The 15,477-nt window shown below is 37.9% G+C and overlaps 1 protein-coding gene across 1 annotated transcript; it reads left to right on the top strand.

Moving 5' to 3' along the window:
* Positions 1–453: 453 nt before the first annotated feature.
* On the top strand, positions 454–7,657 carry LOC140138887 (uncharacterized). Its single transcript, XM_072160666.1, has 4 exons — positions 454–625; positions 4,755–4,903; positions 5,172–5,492; positions 6,676–7,657. Exons 2-4 carry the CDS (start codon positions 4,805–4,807, stop codon positions 7,339–7,341), a joined length of 1,086 nt encoding a protein of 361 aa, XP_072016767.1. The 5' UTR covers positions 454–625; positions 4,755–4,804; the 3' UTR covers positions 7,342–7,657.
* The last annotated feature ends 7,820 nt before the right edge of the window (positions 7,658–15,477 follow it).

The following is a 15,477-nucleotide window of genomic DNA, read 5'->3' as shown; positions in this document are numbered from 1 at the left end:
TTTAACTTCAAATACTACTTGTATTTCACACCTTGCCTCTGTCACGTATTTCCTTCATATTATTGACCTCAAGTCCTAATTTTGACTTTGCTATTGCAAGATGTCGTTTCATATCAAATTAGTAGACTTTCTTTGAAAAAACATATCACTGGTGCCTGATGGGAATACCCGTCCGCCATTTCATTAAACTGGATCGTTTTCGCGTGATTTGTGCCCAGATGTATTGGGGGCGCGCTATACTCTCATTGAACAGGCAAAGTTCGCAAAACTAACAACGTTGTTATTTGTCAATATTATTTAACATGATTCAAGGGGTCGAACATGAATTATTCATAACGGATCGATAACTGGCCTCACTTTCTTGCTAGTAAACCAGCGGAATTTTTCATAGGTTTTGCGTTGCTAATAGAACAACCGTGAATTTAGTGTCACCCCCTTGGCGATAGTAAGCATTGCAATTCATGAATTGCACGACTAGAGTATGCTGCCGTTAGTATTGTGCCACTACATTAAAGAGAACTTGAATCCCGCCCGGGACTTGAATACAAGATTGCCCCGGATTTGTCACGTTTACAGTGGATAATTATGTTCATATGTTGCATGTTGCTGTCTGGGTGAGAACCAAGTGAGTATTCGAGTACACACAGTAGCCTATACCTAATTTGGTGATTTCATGATATCCGGGCATGATATCACGTAAAAACGACCATCATGCCATTTCCTGTCACCATTTTAAAATTATCCAGAGTTTTTCGAAACTAGAGATAGATGCCGTTGGTGGCGTCTGGCCAGATGAAGGGGGCTATACCCGGCTACCTGTACATGTATAGACCCGTGACGTCACGCAGACGTCACGGGTCTATTAGATCTGTCGATTAAATGCACTTTTTTGGCCCAGATCTATGCTCTTTCGCATATTTATCAGCGTTTTACAACCCTTTTGAAACCATTCTAAGGCATTCCATGCGCTACAATGTCAAAATTGTGGCTACATCATAGATATCTCGGGCATCTCAGCTCAGAGCATCAAGTTACCTGGTTTTCCCTATGAAAGTAGGCCTAATTAAGGTGTTCCATCAAAGCTTTCGTAGTCTGCTGCCCCCTAGCGGTGGTTCCGGGAACGTTGCGTCTAGAATAAAGCCTATTATGGGAAGGTGGGGCATAACGGAACACTTAACTTCGAGGATGCTCTGTGACCTCACCATTAGTAATATGACTATAAAAATTATATGTTCAGTTGAAGTTTGTATTTACCTTTAATATACCACTAACCAATACAACTTGACTCTTACAATTTTTTATAAAAATGAAAAAATATTTTCAAAAAAAAAAAAACCGATTTGCCCCAATATCGGGGCAAAACGGAACTATGGGGCAAAACGGCACCCTGAGTTTTAAGTGCCTAAAGGTACATATCGCAACATTGAGTCAACATTATCTTCTCACTTTACCATTTATAGTAATATTTTCATTACTGTTACAAAAAATATTAAGTAGGCCTACCATCTCTAGTGGAGTGAGTGGGTAACTTATAGGCCTATTATTAGTTTCATCTGTAGGCCTAGTTATATGTAGGCCTACGACTATTATTCGATTGCCAAAAATATTAACATGATTAAGTAGGCTACCCATCTTTGTAGCTCTTTGTGGAGTGAGTGGTTAACTTTTAATCATCAATTCTATCCGTGAGTGAAGACGTGCTATGTCCAATTGGGGCAAAACGGAAAATTCCGTTAAATCTGTCCGCCTCTTTCGGAACACCTGTTCACAAACCCCCTTCTCTGCCTTAAACTTCTCCCGTCGCCTCTCGACCTTAGCTGCTTCACTATCTAATTCGGCAGCTCTACCTTCTAGAGCTCTACTTCGTGAAACACTCTGCCTTCTGGGCATCAAGTTCCTCTATCTCCCTACTCTTCGCCTCCTCCCAAACCTGCACTCCTCTTTCCCACTCCTCCCTCTCATGACCACACCTCACCTCCCTATCATGTACCTCTGCTATTCTCACTCTTGATTTCTCTTTATTCTCTTCCTTCTTAGCAACTATATCCTGCTTTTCGCTGCTCTTAATTTCCTCCCATGTTTCGACTTCCGCGTCAAAAGCAGCTCGTCGCTCCTCCGATTCCGTTACCTCAAGTTGCCTTGCTACTTCCCACGTCCTCTCACTTTCCTCAATTTCCTCTTCCCTATCAGACAAGGTACCCATCTTACGGCTCAATTCCCACTCCCGTCTATCATTTTGTATGTTTAGAACATACATGTTCTCCTTCTCGCTGTGTTTAATTTCTTCCCACGTCCTCACCTCAGTATCCAAGGTTGCTCGTAGCTCTTCTAATTCACTTACTTCACGCCCCCTCTCAACGGCCCACGCTCTCTCCCTTTCTTCAATCTCGCCCTTCCTGACAGACAGAGCACTCTCCCTTTCTTCGATCTCGGTCCTCCTGTCAGACAGGGCACTCTCCCTTTCTATAATCTCGGTCCTTCTGTCAGACAGGCTTATCTCCCATGCCTCCACTTGTGAATCAAAGATAACTTGTCGCTCCTCTAATCCAGCTACTTCAAGTTCTTTCTTACTTTCCCACTCCCTCTCTTTTTCTTCTAACTCCGCTTTCTTGTTTGACAGAGAACTAACCCTCTCATCCAACTTCCCCCTTATCTCCTCTATCAACCTTAATTCGGCACTGATCCGCACCTGTGCCTTCTCCACGACATCAGCAAGTTCATTCCGGTAATCAACCTCCTGCTTGTCTCTCTCATATTTCTGGATAACTGCGTTCCTCTCTCTATTTACCCTAGCATGTCCTCCATCTCCACAACATCGCCTGGTATCTCTTTCACCTGTTTCTCTATCACACCTTTATCATCCTCGCTAATCATCTCAAAAATACCAGAATCCATGCTATCACTATCTATAACAGCCTCGCATACTTCCTCTTGGTGGGCACGCAACCTCCGATTCCTTCCTCTGCCTCTCCTACCCATTGATCTTTTCCTATACGAGGACCTCCTCCTCTCCCTTCCTCTCCTACTCTTCCTGGCATATTGAATGCACTTATAGGTCTGTTTGCAATACTCAAATCCCACTTCTGACACCAATTTGTGGCGGGACGGCCGAAAAAGGATGGAACGAACAGGACGTTGAACTGTCTCAATGTGTATTTAATTATGAAACCTGATTGGTCGGTAACTTTGAGTATAAAAGTCAGGTGGCCGGGTTGACACCAGTTCCCAAAATGGGAACACGAAAAGTTTTGTATTGAGACGTGGGCAAGTCGTGGGGGCAGAACCCCACCTTTGATACCTTTTACAAACAGAAGTGCATCTAAATAATTCTTCAAGTAGGTCGTTCCAATTCAACTTCAACAGTACTTTATTTACTTATTTCCAGACTACAACATACAGGATTCAGTCACACCCCTATTCAATACTCTGGCACCCCACTCCAACCATGGTTTCTGTAATACTACACAGCTAGCACCCTCCCTCACCTATGAATTCGAATCCGATGAGTAAAAGAACGATTTCCACGAGGCAGTACGGCAAGCCCCCGGCCTTCGTGCGCTGTGATTGGCTGACGGTGATAATTAATTGAATCAAGCAATACGAGCATGCGCAGAGCGACCATAAATGACGTAATGCAGAAATGAAATTTAAGGGAGTACTACGCGATTTGGGTAGAAAAATGAAAAAGGGGATTACCAAAAAAAAAATATTATGGGTTGGCTTGATTTACCAATACCGTTTCAATAGAAAGAAACTTTTAATAAATCTGCGCAATTGTCATTTTAATGAGTGTTTGATTTTTACATCCCCATATCCTAAGCCTCTTGTTGTGTCAACAAGTAAACATGTTATTGTATTGTCCCAGATGATGAAAGATCGATGTAATATTGAATTTCATCAATCATATCTCATACAGGCCTATTATATCATGAATATTTAATGACGTTTATTTCATTTCAAAAGAAGTTATTTGATAATGGTATGGTAGATATAATACAGAATACATAATAATACTAAATAATATGCTGTCAATTTATTTCATCATCTTGGAAGACTTGGAAGTTCAAACTGATTGTACGCAGCAACGCGGAAGGATATGTGTGATTATGCTCATTCCTGATTGGTTATGATTATCTCATGTTACCTTTTGATTGGTCCACGTCATAATATGCACGATGTCATCGTTGATCATACCCGAATCACGTGGAATCACGTGCTATTGCGCAACTAATGGTTATGTTACATCATCCGTTTTATGTCAATGTGATTAGGGTCATCGCTGATTGGCTACTCGTCATCTTACGTTACATTTTGATTGGTCCACGTCATTCTATGCATTATGTCATCGTTAATAGTACCACCGATCACGTGAAAGCACGTGGTATTGCGCAATGGTTATATTACATCATTTTTTAACATTATTGCATCATTTTATTTTTAAAACGCCCTCTATGCACTTCAGAGACAAAATGGCGACCAAAAAACGCCCTCTAGGTACCTCTAACGCCCAACATGGCGCCACTTCCGGTTCAAAGGTCGATCCCGGGTCAAAGGTCATGACCGTGTCAAAGGTCAAGGGTCATGGGGTCACTTCCGGGTCAAAGGTCAGGTCAAAGGTCACGTTATGACGTCATAGGTCACAATTGTGCTATAGTGCCACGTATACTACTTAGCGGTTCGTCCACTGAATATATCGCCTGATTAAAAGATAACACAAAGTAAATGAAGTTACGTTTATATTTTGTCGCTTCCAGCATAGGATCACTGTACGTCAACGGCGTGTCTATATCTGTCTATAGTGAAAATGAAGTGCAAAAGTTGTGGAGAAATTAAACTGTCCAAGGAATTTCCACCGTTCACATTGAATTATGACTGTCAACATCCTCCATTGCACTGCCTAAGGGTAAGATATGATGATTTAGAATGAATTGATGATGATGGATCAGAAGGATGTTAATGATGATGATGATGATGCCGACGATGGCGATAACGGTGTTAAGGATGATAATGATGTTATAGTGATGAAGATTATGACAAAGATGATGATGATAGTGACGACAACGAATGGTTCAAGCTAAAGATGATGATAGTAATGGTGATGATTTGGAGTACTGTAGCTTAATAACGGGAAGTTCATACCATGTTGGGTTTTTTTTTCCAAATCATTATAGTGTGTTACATCGTTTTGGGAGACGCACGGTACCTGTTCACAATGTGAGGTCAAGGTCGACGAATCAGAACTGAATCTAAGGAAATGCTATAGCATTCTAGAAACACTGTTTCCAGAGATTACATGTGATGACGTTATGGATTATGAAGGTGCTGAAGGTATAGGCGGTGGAACCCTTACAGTTACCAGACTCAACGGAGAATCGTTCGACACACCATTCTTGCCAACGATGCATGTGTTCTCATTGAAGAAAAAGATTGAGCAGTTCATGAAAGTGTCAACAGATAAGCAGAGTTTGTTGTATAATCAGAAGCAGCTCAAGGCAAGTAGGCCTATAATAATTATGCACCTTTGAAAACGGGGCTGTAATATAGCTCGAAATCAACAACGGTTCCCGTTATACCTAAACCTTTACTAGAAATGAAGTATGAACCCCATGCACCAACATCCTTAGCATATTAAGGTTGGTCTTAACCCTGGAATTATGGAAACATTTGGGCCTCATAACTGCTAAAATGTTGGTCTAAAGTATATAAAAGTATACATAAAAATAGAGTGGCAAAGACTTGGTATCTGTGATGTCAAATTTGTGCCAAAATGCTCATTTTTGGTCCAAAATCCCCCAAAACGTTTTTTTGGCCCACTTCTTTTTAACTCCCACAAAAAAATTTCTTGGGCCAAAAAATTGTTTTATAAATTTTTGAATTTTGCCCAACTTCAAAAATATTTTCGCTTTTTTATGATTTTTTGAAAATTAAGCATTTTTTGACTATTTTTTATGCAAATTTCTCAAAGTTGGTTAAATATTTTTTTTAATTGTTTGTTACGTTTAACAAAAAAGAAGTGGGCCAAAAACCGTTTGGGGGAATTTTTGGCCCAAAATGAGCATTTTGGCCCAAATCTGACTTCACAGATGAATTTATCAAATCTTTGCCATTCTAAATATGTATACTTTTATAATACTTTAGACCAACAGTTTAGCAGTTATGAGGCCCGAAAGTTTCCATAATTCCAGGGTTAAGACCAACCTTAATTTAAATCACTTGGTGAGTGCAATATATTCGTATAAACTATTTGGGTCATTTTGTGGAGAAGCTTTTTGCGTTTCAATTTGTTTACATACGGGTATTTTTTGGTTTTTAAACATTTAGTAACATAACTCATACTTATTTATTTATTTATTAAAAATATAAACACAGATTTTATAACATTTCACTACACAGTGTTTCACGCAAAAGCGATCTTCAGGTGAATAAATGAAAACACGACGATCAAGGACCTTTTCCAAATGAAAAGTCTCTGATGCATATACTTTTTTTTATTTATTTATTTATTTATTTATTTATTTATTTATTTATTTATTTATTTATTTATTTATTTATTTATTTATTTATTTATTTATTTATTTATTTATTTATTTATTTATTTATTTATTTATTTATTTATTTATTTATTTATTTATTTATTTATTTATTTATTTATTTATTTATTTATTTATTTATTAGGATTACAAAGACGATCACTCTGGCCTTGCTACCCTGTCAGACTTCAGTGTGAATCCAAACAGCACCATCCATCTTATGGTACTTCTCTATGCTGTACCTTCACATCTCGACAACGTCGTCTTTGATCTCTATTGGGGTTATCCATCCAGCAAACGCGACTATCTTGATGCTGTTGCCGTGACGTTTAGCGGACAGGAATGGCTTCAGTTTTGTGACTATGAAGTAAAGCAGGCTGCCAATGGAGCGATTCAACATTCAGGCGATATGATGGATGATCGGAAACGGCAAGGACATCACATAATTAAAGTTCGTCTGAAAAGTATTCCATCTAAGGTCACTCACGTGTTTTTCACTCTAAGTTCTTATAACTCCCCAACCATCAGCCATTACAAAACACCAAGTATGCGCTTTTACGAAGAATCTAACCCTGGGAAGATGTTGTGTGGGGAAGAAATCAGTAAAGCTGGGCATAAGTCGGCCATAGTCATGTGTTCTCTTATGAGGAGCGGGAACCAATGGCTCGTACATTCCAATGGCGCATTATCCAATGGCAATCTGCATAAATTTGAACCTATACTAGAAACAGTCCAAGGGCTGATCGCAAAAACAGGCAACTATCCATATGTCCCATTCACGGTTCATTATGGTCCATCGTATAGGACATAATGAAGTTATCTCCCTGTTTTGGGCTGTTTAGCAAATTAGCATGTTTAGCGATAAATATAATATAGGCCTATAATGTAATGTACTTTGGTGTAACCTAACATTGTAATATTTTGGCATAGAATTTTAAGAACTTCTGGCGTGGCCCTGGTGGCGTACGAATATACTTAAAAGTATCTCTTCATTTCAATCAAAAGGAGGTCGAAAATTGAGTGTAACAGTACAATATCCATTGACTGTTCATTTTCTGAAATAGGCAAATACCGTAGAATTCCGACTAAATGCATATGCCTCTAGGTCCTAAATTGGGGGGGGGGGGGGGGTGACAAAAAAGGCAGACACTCTCCACAAAACATTACAATATATTAGTCTTACAGTATTACATGTTTGTACAGCCGCCTGTATCAGTAATGTATAATTTGTTTAAACTCCAAATAATGTTTCTGTGGAGGGTGTCTGTCTTTCATCTCTCTCGTTAAAAAAAACCCTCATTTAGAGGCATAACCAGGGCAGGGTGTCCCCGGAAAAAATATTACCGGATGAATGAATTTGGACATGAGTTCGTTTAAAACAATGCACTAGTGGTTAACGTGCTAATGGGCTTTATATATTTTGTTCGGTAAAATTCTTGTCGTTCTAAAAACAATCTGATTCTTGTGAAACATTTAATTAGGTTTTGTTCAAATAAAATACTACACGGATGTTAAAAAGGAAATCTTACATGTAAGATGATACACTGTACTAGTAGGCCTAAATATCTCTTTTTCGTTAATGTTAATATAATTAATGCAGAAAGAATAATTCTTGCATTCTTATTATTGCATAAAGAATTCCAGCTTGCTAACAAGTTAAGCTTCTCATACATTAGTGTGTTTTTGGAATATTTCCAAGAAATGGGTATGCAAAATTTAAATCGTTTTAAATTTCAATATAATGACAAATGTTGCATAATATTTTTTTTTTAATCCCACGAAAAGCTGTAAGCACTTGATCATTATAATTCTTGGCTCAAATTTTGATTGTTAAAATATAACATAGACCTGAACTTCGCCCAGGCATGAGCTTTTTTTTGGTTTTTTAAAATATTTGAAACTAAAACATTTCAAACTAATATATTTCGCTAAAGAAATAATTATTTTCCCAACTCTAGAAACCCGTCTAGAAGGCACATCGTGTGTGTCTATAAGTCTATAATATAGTTTTGTCAGAATTTCCTGTTTTGATTTCACCATTTTTCAATTGCGAACCAGCAGAAATAATCGATATTTCTATAGTAGCACGCAAAATAATCAATCCATGGGTTCACGCGTTGGTTTTGAAAAATTGGCAGTTGGAAGTGAAAAATGGTGCAACTAAAACCGAAATTCTGACAAAACTATGATAGCTCCCTTGAAAAGCTAAAACGTTGACCCAAAAAAAGCTCACGTGCGAAGTTCAGGCTTGTCAAAATCAAGAATCTTACACTAGCCGACTAGCCGACTAAATGTCACACCTAACTTTATTAAACAGCATTATGCTTTTCTTCTGATATTTACTGAAAGAATGAAAATTATTGCATTTTTATTTGGCAGAGAAAATTTATTTTAAAGTGAAAAGGTGTAGCTCACAATTTCGCTCCTTTCTGGGTCGATCCTTCATAGTAATTATTTCGTGTAAGCTAATCCTAACCCTAATCCTAACCTAATCCTATAACCCTAACCCTAATTTCGTGTATAATTACATGAAGGAGTAACTCCTTTCTGAGTGTATTCGTCCCAGATATCACCTAGGCTTAATGTTTTTGAAAACGCGTGCATTATACCGCGTGCGAGTATCATATGGTGTGTGCGCGCGTTATATTTACGCTCACCTCACCCTGGTGATGCAAGCGTATCATCTGGGCTTATCATGTAATGCAAACGTGTCTTTAGCTGTAGGCCCTATCTCAACAACCCCAAAACGAGTCCAAAAACCCCTCAAAATATTAGTCTTTTTGAAAAACCTAAACCAACAACAATAATGGGACCGTAAGACACTATGTAATGAGAGGGAAGTTCTTCCAATTCATCATGCATCGACGCCGTGGACATCAGCGGGAAGGCTCATCGGCGGAACGAAATGCTGATGCCCTGTACTTCCAGCTCATTCCCGCGGAACCCGGAACTGGACACCATCAGGCCACGGAGACAACAACAAATCGAGGTAAGGAGTTCAAATCAAAACTTTGATGTCCATTCTTTTCCTCACTAAAGAATAATCTAGTTTTCTAAACATCAAATTACAGTTTTATTTTAAACAAGTTTATCCTATTAGGAGTCCTAAACACCAACAATAAGGTCAAATGTCAAGACTCCATGTATTAGGCCTATATCAAGTATGAAATTCCTAATGTTTAATTTAAAGTCTAAACACTTTTTTAATTCCATGCAGCAATTGTAAACCCGAACCTGCCTTCCCGAATAATCGTATTTCATCAAGGGAACAAACCAAAAGTTCGATGCTCGTCCTATAAACAAAACAAAGTCTTTTCGTTGGCTGGAGAAGGATCAAAAAGTCTGATAAAAAATTATTTGTAAATGTCGGTCAAAGTTGATCTTTCATGTTTTAATTTTCGTTTAACACAATCATGTTTAACGAAAGCACTTTCGTTATACTTAGAGGACGTCATCAAACATTTTGTTTGGTCCTTAGGTTAGGGGCTATGGCTATGTAATAACTATGAGCCTTGGCTTGGGGAGGCCTGCAAAATTGTGGGCCAAATTTTTTGGCAGGCCGAGAGGGGCAAGCAATTTTTAGGAGGCTGAGAGGGGCACGAAATTTTATAGCGCACCTTTTAAATTGCACGCTCTAAAAAGGTCTGGGAAAACACTAGCTACGTAATACAAAAACGTTTAAATATGCAAAATTCCCTGCTCGCTACGCTCGCATCATAAGGCCTATAATATATAGTACCTATCTAGACCATAAAATTATGTTAACAAATTGGGAACCCAACAATTTGGTGTGCATGTGGAGGCAAGACATTTTGGCACGACATTTGAACATTTGACCCCCCTCATAATTTTTGCACAGCAGCTTTGGGACCCATTGGGTTCGTTCGGAGGATTTCAGGAATTGCCGAGGGCAGGATCAAGAAAATGATCATTAAAAGGGAAATGCAAGAAAGGACAGATTTAGAAAATAACGGGAACGGGGTTGAATTGGTAAGAAAACGGAAAATCGCAAGCTTTAGGCCTATAGCAGCAATTTTTTTTAAATGGACCAAAATGTAGAAGAAACTACTCCGAAAGAAAGAAACTAAAATAGAAACGTAGGCCTAAGGAGGGTCAGCCTCAGATAAATAAAATTTACCTTTTCAATTATTCTACCTGTTCAGTAATTCCTCCTGTTTTAGTGAACGCTCCCATTTACTCATCTACCGGGGACCCGCGCGAAGCGCGGGTGTCCCGCTAGTAGGCCTATAATCAAAAAGGCATGCATTTCGTGATCCACAGCCTCCACATTTTTCTCACAAAATTTGAGATTTTTATAACACTGGAATTAAACCTCTGGCTACATAATGTTAATGTTACAAAAAATTCTTTAGCAAATTTAGCAAAAATATCGTCAAATTTTAATTTACAACCTACAGTGGTCTATCATACTGCAGTTACTGTCCGTTTTCCTATACACAATACACAGTGCTCTCACCATTGACGCGTGACCCTACAAATGATGTATGTTGGGAGAATGGACACTTGCCTAGTTAACATCACTGTGTGAAAAATAACCAGCCAATATTTTATTTATTCTCCAAAACTTCTAGCAAATATATTTCTCTAACATGACCTAAAATTACAGCTAGGTTAGATGTTCAGAAATGGTCGTACTTTTGTAAAATATGAGTGAGGGCAAGGCATAGCTAGCCAACTCCCCGTGTTATTTGAATGGAGATTTGACCGAAAATATTGGTATCGGACCGCTCACTTCTGAAGGATGCCACAAAAAAACCGGTAAAAGTTACATTTAAATTATTCTAAATAGGTTCTAGAAAATAAAGTTTTGTAACATGTCCTAAATTTTTAGCTAATTTAGGTGTTTGGAGAGGGTCGTACTTTTGTGTTTTAGGAAGGACATGTAAACGACAGATAACACCAAAAATATGAAGAAATTATTTCTAAACCGTGTTAAGTCAAAAATCATTATGTTGCTAATTTTCAAGAATGCTGGTTTACAAAAAGCACGACATTGTCTGATTTCGTGAACAAAGCCACACATAACATTGTTTCCTTTCTTTTCCTTTATAATCGGTTACCCAACTGAAGCTATGAATACCAGCTTTATTGCGATATCGCACATGAAAACAGTCACTTGTGCACAACCAGAGAAGATCCGATTTAATCAGTTGAGCTGTTTCAATGAGTGTTATCTTGGTTTAATAGCTTTTAATGGGGTTAAGTCCTGCAAAGGTCGAGATGAATTCTACTGTAGACATGACTGCATCATGTGGAGCACAACTCGCAAAATCGGAATGAACTGAAATTTTTGGAATAAGCTTTTGTCGTAGATATCTACTGCAAAATGTCATTAAAAGAGGATGCTAGGATCACGAAATCCTCCTTTAAGTTAGGTCGAGCACTAGACCTTTCCTTGCCATTATAATGAATTGACTCGGGTGGGTTTACCCACCCCGCATCCGACAGTAGGCCTGGTCACGGCAATTTAGCCCCGGATATTGCTATAGGCCTACCTATGTCGGTGACTTCGCGACTGAAATTCGCGATCAAAAACGATACGCTCCACGCGCGCGCCTCGTCATCGCGTGTCTACCTTTATGCTGGTTTCATACCGCTTGCAAGTATGACAGGGGCATTCCCCACTGAGTTCAAGTTCCATCATGCACATTTCCATGCAGGGGAATCGCGGGGTGTAGAGTTCAGGGCCGGGGTTCAGGGACTGCCTTTTGAGAAGAGTGAGAGCAATCACTCCTCTACAGCTCTTCTTAAGTTGCATTTGCAAGAGCGATCATCTAAATGGCCACAGGTGCAAACAGCTCTTCTAATAAAAGCCCCGGCTAAAAACTCAGGCTAAGTTGAAGAGACAGAATAGCGGCTCTTTTTTCATTTTCAAAAGGCAGGCCCTGAGAGTTCCGTCCATAGATTAATAATTCCGTGATTTATATACATTTAATAGAATACGGACATTAATATACGGCAGATTACGGCTGTCCTAAATAATTTTATAATGCCAGTCTCCGTAAATCACATCCAGAATAAATCAGGCCAGATTCTAGCATCCATTCGATATTCCGGCCCTGCCCAGTTCTGTCCCTGCCATCATCGGTTTCAAATTCCGCCCTCATAGATCTACATGCATTTCTACATATGGAGATTGGTGGGTGGAGCTATTTTATAGGGCTACCATTGAAATTGAAATCGTAACGCTCCTTTCGAAATGAGGACTGCTTTAGGCTATTTTAATTGCGCATAGTGTCCTTTTTCCCGGATTTTTTTTCTCCAGATTAATCCATGCTATTTTTTAAATCAATTTTATGGATTTTTAAAGAAAACTATCAAATGGTTAAATGATTATATAGGCCTACTGCATTGTGATGTCCGGTTTGTAAAACAATAAAGTCGCATTTTGAAGAAAAAAAAAACCTCATCCATGTTTTTGCCCAACTCTTTTATACGTTCATTATAACAAAATGGACATATTTTAAGGCGAGTCGAATGACAGGAGCCATATTTTTTCCATTTTAATGTACTTCTTATAGAGCTGACAGAAAAAAGTCAAGGAAGCCAATAATCACATTCCATGGCGTTTTCCACGAAAAAATCATGCACATGGTGCGGAAATGACACAGGCCTTAAGATATTCTTTTATAGAACCCATGCGTATTCATCTTGTGCGTCAGCTTTATTTACAGTGACCATTTACACATGTAGGCCTATCTGTCCGAATTTAAGTAGGCGGAATTATTGAACATTGAGAAAATTGAAAAAAAAAAAAAAAAATTAAACAATTATGCACAAACGTCGTACTTGAAACGGTAAGACTTTCACTCTGCGAAAATGCCCGTGTTAATATCTTTTTGCACCAAACACAGATAAGAATTGGATAAGATTTGGAATTAAATCAAATTACTATAGTATTTTCGCCAGCCACTGGCATATGCTTTGTGTACACAAAAGATTGGATGACTTATTTTATTTTACTTTTTGTATAGTGAAAATGTTTTAAAGTATTGCTATTCGATTTGTATGTTTTGCCGTTTCAACGAACGAAAACGAGTATAACTTAGTTAAGATTGCCAAAGTTACGTTTGAACGTGATCCACAACCTCAAAGTTGTGATTTTTATACCACTGGAAACCTCTGGCTACATAATGTTTATGTACCAACAATTTCTTGCAGATTAATTCGTTTAGCAAAAATATTGTCAAATTTTAATTTCGTTCTGGTATACCAGAACGAAATTACAACAGTCACATACACATAATCATGCATAACTCGCAAACTCAAAATCGGAATCAAGTGAAATTTTGCAAATAAGCTTTTTTCGTGGATATCTACTGAAAAATGTCATAATAAAAATTCCCTTTAAAAGGGAAGGCCAGCCTCAATGCAGAAGAGGTCTTGTAAATAGTTTGGGTCACCGTGAAAGGCATTTTTAGGATCATGCTTACATCCATGTTACATGACAGTCCACCAAACCATCAATGGTGAGAACATGCACACTGAAACAGCAGCAAAAACATTAACTCCTATAACTCCTGTCAACTCTTTAATTCATTACTCCAAATTGTTCTGTATTTTTGTCTTTACTGCTTTTTACCCATGTTTATTATTAAAATCAAGAAATACACTGCAGTTTTTATTTTTTTTGCTATGTAAACTCAACTTACATGCACATTTTATTTTAAAATGATTTTATATTATTTCGCAATGTATAGTTTACTATAAAGTAGATAGTGGCAAGCACATGATAAAGGACTGATCATTCACTACAATCTTCACTTTTAAACTGTATTTTTTGAATGTGTTGATTATTAGTCCGAAACTCCTGCAAACCCATGGACATGGCATCTTACCTACTCCATTCTGTAATAGTCTGCATTGTGTGTTTTCTCAGTCTTCAATCATTTTGTTGAATGTAATTTTATGAATCAAATAAAAAAGATAGAAAGTGGCCTCACTTTAGTTATGTGTCATTTTACAGTATTTATAATTTATAAAGTAAGACAATAATTTATTTATTTTCTATAAGGGCATGTCAAAATATGGGATATATTGTTCAATATTATAGCTAGCCCTAAAAACTTTATTTTCCATCGGATTTTTCCTGTTGAAAAGACAAAACTGATGTTAAAGATAGCAATAATATCATCAATAACATTTTGAGTCATTTTTATCCATAAAACGGAAAACGATACAGGATAGGATAGATAATTACTTTGGCGTCAATGTGGTCCATATAATGAAGATTTTGATTCTACAACATTATTAGATCTGTTATCAACATATCAATTATGCACTCACAGGCAACCAAACATCATGCTATGCTCAGTAGTCCACTGATATGACCTCGTTCCAGTGATCATTCCCCGCTAATTACTAATTGTTGACCATGATGTCATTTTTTTGATATGCTGATTGCTGAACAAGTTTATATTTTATGTGTAGGCCTAACCTAGCCCTATATATGATAACTTTTTAAGTCATAATTAATTCAAACATAACTTTGGCAATACTCAATCGTTTTCGTTCGTTGAAACGGCAAAACATACTTTCTTTTCCTTGCAAATCGAATTAGCAGACATCAAAAACATTTCCACCACAAGAAGTAAAAAAAAAAAATTCATACCAATAGAAGAAGGCTATAATCTTAGCTAATCTTTAGTGTACATAAATCCCATCTAAGAATTAGATACCAGCCATATGGGCTGGCGAAAAGTGGATGCTAGGATCATGACTTTAAAAGTTATAGATTAGGCCTACATAATACAATAAATTGACTTGAATCTTCATCATATGGACCACATTGAAGTCAAAGTTATCTATCCTATTTAGGCTATCCTGTATCGCATCCGCCGCCTATGGCTACAGACTGACTGAGCGAGTAGACGGGCCGGCTATGATCTTGGGGGTAGGGGAAGAGGGAGGGAGGGAGGAATGGAGG

The sequence above is a fragment of the Amphiura filiformis genome, chromosome 18 (genome assembly GCF_039555335.1).
Source record: "Amphiura filiformis chromosome 18, Afil_fr2py, whole genome shotgun sequence".
Taxonomy (NCBI): domain Eukaryota; kingdom Metazoa; phylum Echinodermata; class Ophiuroidea; order Amphilepidida; family Amphiuridae; genus Amphiura; species Amphiura filiformis.
Note: the sequence above shows the minus strand (reverse complement) of the source record. Positions and strands in the feature narration are given on the sequence as shown.